Source organism: Nuphar pumila, chromosome 13 (genome assembly GCF_984573655.1).
Source record: "Nuphar pumila chromosome 13, dmNupPumi1.hap1.1, whole genome shotgun sequence".
NCBI lineage: Eukaryota > Viridiplantae > Streptophyta > Magnoliopsida > Nymphaeales > Nymphaeaceae > Nuphar > Nuphar pumila.
Window position 1 is genome coordinate 22,293,926 of NC_143261.1, and position 6,669 is coordinate 22,300,594.

The window sequence follows — 6,669 nt, forward strand, 5'->3', positions numbered from 1 at the left end:
CTTGTCTCCTTTTTCAAACGTAAAGATTAACGTTTAGCTATTTAGGGTGGGGTGGAGATGGACACCACAAGTTTCTACTAGTTGTTGGACCCTGACAGACCAATGGCTTAGATGGACTTAGCCAACTCGACCAATTTGAGGTCTATCACTATATTTTTATAGGTTAGTTGTATGTGTTTTGGGACTTGGAGACCCTTAATAGGCATTAGATCACTCAACTAAACCGAACCAGTTCTTGACTGAGTTGGGCTTGTACCCAATTTGCATTTTTGAACAAATATGGACGAATTTGCAGCAAAATTTGAGAACTACACGCGGTTACTTCCATTATTTGTTGTCCTTGTCGTGTTGCTAAATGAAAGGATTTCTTTTCCTTTTTCTTTTTCAGCAGCATGATAAAACTGTAAGATCGATTGAAATCCCGGATCCCAGCCCCAAGGGGCAGGGGCGTAGCTAGGATTCATGTGAGGGGGGGGGCAAACAGGGGTGTAGCAGAAAAAAATGTATTTGTGCGATAGCCGCGGGTTCGGGGGCAGCGCCCCCGAAATTTTTTTTTTTTTGAGATAAAATAAAAATGGCTACAATTATTAATAAAAATCTATTTCATATGGACAAATCAAACTATTTGCTACAGTCAGGGCTGGGCTAAAAAATGGATAAAAATCTATTTCATATGGAATCAGGGCAGGGCTAGGACTGGGCTTTAAAAAAAATTAACTGTTTGGGGAGGCAGGACTGGGCTACAGCCCAGTCCTGCCCCCCCCCCCTAGCTACGCCCCTGCCAAGGGGTTTGGTGTAGTGGAGGAGCTCTTGGCCGCTAGACGGGTGGTCAAGGCTCCATTCCCATGAGCATCGGCCCTTGCATTAATGAGGCCAAATGATAAGCCCTTGCTCAGCCAAAGCTTGGCTACTCCATGAGGGCAAGGGGTGTGCTACGGGTTTACACTGTTGGGACAGTACAGTGACCGCAAGTATGACAGGCTTATCCAGCGCAACTAGGTCTCAGATTCCGAAGATGGTTTCCCCATCCTTGGTGGAAAAAAACAAACAAACAGACCCCTGAGTTATCTCATTCAAACCTCTAAATGGAAGGATCTTATCAAAGAGTAGTAGACTCTTCTTCCAATTAATAAAGTCTCCTTAGCAACCACCGGCTTAACCACACTGGGCGACCCGGCCGGGCTGGCTCAGATCATATGCTAATTTTGATTAAGTTGATGACCAACAACAGTTTCCATGTGAACTAAAATGGAAATAATATCCATTAAAAAGGAGGGGGGCATAAGGAGGCTGCATCAACTGTGAAAGTATTCTTCCAAAAAAAGAAAAAACAAACTGTGAATGGAAACGGCCAGTTTTCAGGTGTACCCACAACACTTCCCCCCACAAGTTAAAAGTCTATAGTTGGAAACAACACTTTTCCGTCACCGACTACGGTGTGGAGTCCTATTAAAGGGAAAATTTTCCGTAGGAAAGTAGCACAAAAGATACGTCATGACAACTACGCAGCCTAGATAGAAGGGCATTTTCGTCAACTCATAATCTCCTGTGAGCACTAAGACTGCAAGAAGAATCCGTATACCCATTCAATGAGAAAATTTTACAAAAAACTATGATGCCCACCACCGTATCTAAGTCCATATTTTTGGTCACTTTGTTCCACAGAAATTACGGGAATGCCACCAGGAGTCATGGTCTTAACTCTTAAGCTGGTATCAATTTCAGAAACAGCAGGAAATGTGTCCTCTACACCATCTGGGGATCAAGTTTTGTTACCGTATCGTTTGCATAAAGCAAAGGCAAAAACGGTTTTTTTTGAATTGTATTTTGTCACTTGCAGCATGCAAAACAAGGGAGGCCAGCGCTCGAGTCCCTAGATGTCGTGGCATTATCGCAATTACGGGGACATCGACGTACTAAAGAAAGAATGCCACAGTTGGGCCACCATTTTCCCACGATCAACTCTATAAGGAGAAAAGATTTCATCATTTTCCCTCTTCCCATACAGAGAGAGAAAAGGTTTCTATCCTTTGACATAGGATGGATTTCATCTTATGATGATCTTAGCCGTCCAACTGAAGCATCTGTCCAGTTAGGATCAGTTCAGGTGAAAGTGTGGGCCAATCCTAGCTATTGATTGAATGGCTAGGATTGAATGTAAGATGGAACCCATCTTATGTCACCATGATGGGATCCGTGAGTGTGTGTGTGTGCACTAACGCATGTGTGTTAGGGGCGGGGGTAGGGTCAGAGGGAATGTATATGTGTGCAGACAACTTTTCTGTTTATGTGATAGAATCATTCCATCTCCTTTACTTGCTTTAAGCTCTGTTTGGAAAGTGCAGTAGCAGTTGGTGCACGTTACCTTGTGTTGAATAGTTGTAAGTTCGGACCCAACTGGTGTGGTTGTATAACTGGTAGCGGTCTGCCTAACCCCAGCTTTCTCTGTCGGAAAAAAAAAAAGTAGCAGCTGCCCAATCTTAGATTGGACTGTTACCACCTCCAAGAGGTGGTATAGCTATGAATTGACACATGTTAAAGTCAGGATTTGGTGTGAATACATGGGGGGGGGGGAGAGTGTTCCACTTTCTTTCCCAAATGCTTAGACTCACATTTGTTTTCAAAATAAACTAAATGGGAGTGATTGTCAATTATCCACCAAGATTGGTGGAAAGTGATTACAATGCAAATAGGATATCTAGGATTTGGCCGGGATGCCGAAAAAGGATCATATCCCTCAACATATGATGTTGTAGGATTCTATGTCCTTCCTAGATCTGGATATCTGGACGGCTAGGATCAGTCTACATTCTGGTGAGAATCTGTCCAAGGGGCTGATTCTCATCATGCAAATGTTGTTATGGCCTATTCAGAACGATTCACTTGAGTATTGGTATCGTGCCCTCTATGGTTTGACCAATGATTCAGGTGAATCGAACTCGGCCAAAAAAGAATTAACAAATATTACATATCAATTGACACATGTTAAAGTCATTAAAATAATATTTAAAATATTAAAAAAACAATAAAAAATAAATTTAAATATTTTTTTTTTGTATTTATTAAAAAATAGCTGATTCAGGGGGTGAAGTGAATCGATTTTCTGCCTATACGAGGCTGATACTCACATGTACTGACAACATTGTCTATGACCTTTTTCAGGGCCTTGTGATTAGGGGTGTCAACGGGTCGGGTTTGATTCAGACCCACACTTGGACCCAGATTTCGGGTATGGCATCAGGTCTGGACCTGGGTCTAATCGGGTCCATTATAAGAAAAACCATACCGGACCCGATAAGAACAATATGAACCAGACCCGAACCATAACCAGTAAAACCATATTTTTTTTATCATTTTTACATTAAAAATTTGTGTGTCTTAATCAAAACTTGGGTCTGGTATAAAATTTCACAAACTATACTCTGGTCCATGTATTAATCGGACTTTCGAGTTCAGACCTGGGTCTTAATCGGGGTCTTAATATTTATCACCATACTTGGACCCTAAAGAGTTTGGTTCGGGTTGGGTCTGGGTAAACCCGACCCGTTGACACCCCCTACTAGTGATGCCATTCATCCTGATCTGTTAATGAGATTGCGCAAAGAAAATTCCGTGGGTCCCACTGAAGGAAGGATCATTTAGACGATGAGGCCTTGATGAAACAACTGAAGGTACCTTTATGGATACACACGTGTATGCACGAACTCGCGCGCGCGAGCGCACACACAAAATGAATCTTACATGATACTGTGCAGTGAAAAGCTGCACCTTTCTTAAATTTAGACTCAGTAATGGATGGATACGGCACAAAAGCCACCAAAGATTACTTCAACCGAAAAGAGAATGCAGGAAAAAGTAAAAGAGGTTGAGAATGGTTATTCCCTAATATTTAGAAAACCTAAACCTACGCTCCCTAGGCCCTACCTACCCCAAAAAACACAAGACTTACATGAATCATGAGGGGTGAAAAACACTCATTCCAACCAAATTAATAGTTATGACCCTTTCATAAACTTGTTGTTGCAGTCTCATCCACCTTTATTAAATTTTAAAGAGAAGTTTGCATCTCTTATGACTATAAATGAGTGAATAAATGAATCTAAGGGCTTGGGCATTCTTGGGCAGAGAGAATTCAAGCTCTTGGTTTTTCTGATTTACCAAATTTTAAAATCTTGAGTTACCACTCACCACGAAAAATGTTCCAGACCATTAATTAGCTAATTTCATTCTTATTAACAACTATTTAGTACGAATAAAATCAGATATTTTTCATTCCAAAAATGAGCAATACATCTTCACATCCTTGATAATGACATTTTGATTCTCAACCCTTGATTTGTCATCTAGGGTCAAGGATGACATTCTCATAATACATACAGATAAAAGGGCATCCCACATTATATTTTTATCCTTAGAAAAAAAATAAGCAATCGGAAAGCCAAGTTGATTGTACCTTTATCAGAGTGAAAAAAAAACAAAAGTTTACATGCAAACGAAAAAGACATAAGAGAGACGGAAATGATGAGAAGATTTTCTTTTCTTTTGAATGAATGAAGATCATAATGAGATGAAGATGAAGAAGTTGACATGAGGAATGCAGTGAACAAAAGGAACCCCTGAAGATATCTTAATTACTGAACCAACCACCGTCATTTAATTTTAACCCTCTATCTCACCACAAACAGCAAAAAAAAATAATATTCCTCAGAAACTGTACAATAAATTGTTATTCCACAAAATTCCTACATTAATTAGCCGTTAAAAAGTGCAGAAAATACGGAAACAAGAAGAGGAAGAAAAGAAAAACAGGTGGTCTCTCACTCAAGGATGTTCATGATGAGATCAATGAAGGCACAGACGATGATCCGGTGAGTCTGCTTCTCATTGAGCTTAAGGTAGCACTGCAGCAGCGCCTGCAGACAAGACCAATCTCTCAGCCCATGAGCTTCAACCATCTCCTCCATGGAAACTCTGAAATCCCAATATGGGTCGTCTGAATTCATCGACAACGTAACGCTTTCCTTACAGAACTCAAACTCTTCCACTGTTTTGGCCTCTAAAACACCACCACAACCACCACCACCACCAACAGCTTCTTTCTCTCTCTTAGCTTCTTCCAGGATGGATTTGGTGGTGCAGGGGGAGAAGAAGAAGCGCTTGGAGCTCAGGCCGATGAGCAGGCCGTCCAGGACCGAGTCGGAGGACGAATCGGCGGAGGAGGAGCACGGATCGGCGGAGGAGTCGAAGGAGGTGGAGTCGCGAGCGCGGAGGGGGAGGAGGAGGAGGCTGTCTCGCTCCTCCAAGTCTTCTTCTTCTTCTTCGTCTGCGTTTGTAGAGTTTTGGAGGTAGATGGAGTTGAAGCTCTTGTAGACGTCCTCTGCAAAGCGGAAGGAGTCGGTCTGGGACTGTTGGACGCAGAGGCAGGTGCCGGGGGGAGTGGGCCTGAAGTTGCAGAGGGTTTGGTGGAGAGCTCTAAGGGAGGCCATCAGCTTTGGCTTGCCCATTGGTGGTTTTTTTCTCACAAATCTGTGGGGTGCCCCGAAATCTTGTCACACAGAGAGAGAGAGAGAGAGAGACGATAAGAAATTAAATATCAATATATTAGTGGGTGTGGGACTGGGTGAACAGAATATTGCACAAGGGATTAAGAATGCTTATATATAGAGAGAGAGAGGGAGAGAGAAATTCTGGTTAACTTTTGTAAATGTTTTTTTTTAATAGGCAAGCTGGGGTTAGGCAGACCCTAACCAGATATCTCTTATGCCCCCATGTGGAGAGGGATTCGAACCTGGGATACCGTACCACCTCGGTGGTCATCTTTGTGAAAGTTATAAAAGACAAAAGAGTGAAGAAACAAGAAAATAAAGGGAAAATGTCGGCTATCCTCAATTGTACCGTACACATGTTTTTCATTTTATTTGGATCAAAGCCGGATTATGTTGTAGAAGCTGATTTTCTAAGGGCTATAAAGTTCAACGGTTTCAATGCATCAAAATTTCACTACTAAGAAAATCATACTTTTAAGAAACCATCCAATGGAAAGTGCATTTCTTACCAATGGGGGCTCCCCTTGTGTGAAAGGAGCAGTTAGTGCACGTCACCTTGTGTTGGGTCTTTTCAAGTTCCAACCCCAAATGGTATGGTTGTATAACTGGTAGGGGTCAGCCTAACCCCAGCTTTCTCTGTAGATGAAAAGAAAGTGCATTTACTAATAAATGAACCATGTTAAATGCATTTGTAGGGTATTGGCACTTATGAGGTTTTTTTTTTTTTTTTGAAGATGAAGAAAATGCAGTTATGAAATTCAACTAGATACCGTACTCTAAAGTGTGGCTAATATGTTCCCACAAATAAAGATGCATAATTTTATCAAATTGACTATTTCATGAGTGGGGTTGATTTAACTCATTGCGTGGTCAACTTGGTCTGTTCGAAACAGTATATATACATATTCTCAAGTTACATGAGAGGACAAACTCCTCATGAGCTTCTGATTCAGCTTGAGTTTTTTTGGGATTGGACTCCTCTTCACATTGAGACTTTCCTTCTGTGAAAGGTTTTCTGGAGTCTATCTTTGGACTCTTCTCTATTTCTTCAACATTTTCTGGAGTCCCTACTGGCCTGGGACTCTCCTTTTTCTTTTGGACGTCCTGGCACGCCTTGAACTCT

At 41.6% G+C, this 6,669-nt stretch overlaps 1 protein-coding gene across 1 annotated transcript; it reads right to left on the minus strand.

The window, feature by feature from the left end:
- Window positions 1–4,817: 4,817 nt before the first annotated feature.
- LOC149818070 (transcription repressor OFP13-like) lies at window positions 4,818–5,504 on the minus strand. Its single transcript, XM_089986139.1, has one exon. The coding sequence runs from the start codon at window positions 5,502–5,504 to the stop codon at window positions 4,818–4,820; it is 687 nt and encodes a 228-aa protein (XP_089842265.1).
- Window positions 5,505–6,669: the final 1,165 nt, after the last annotated feature.

Coding starts and splice junctions, on each gene's coding strand:
- LOC149818070 (XM_089986139.1), bottom strand. CDS start 5,504: ATGGGCAAGCCAAAGCTGATGGCCTCCCTTAGAGCTCTCCACCAAACC.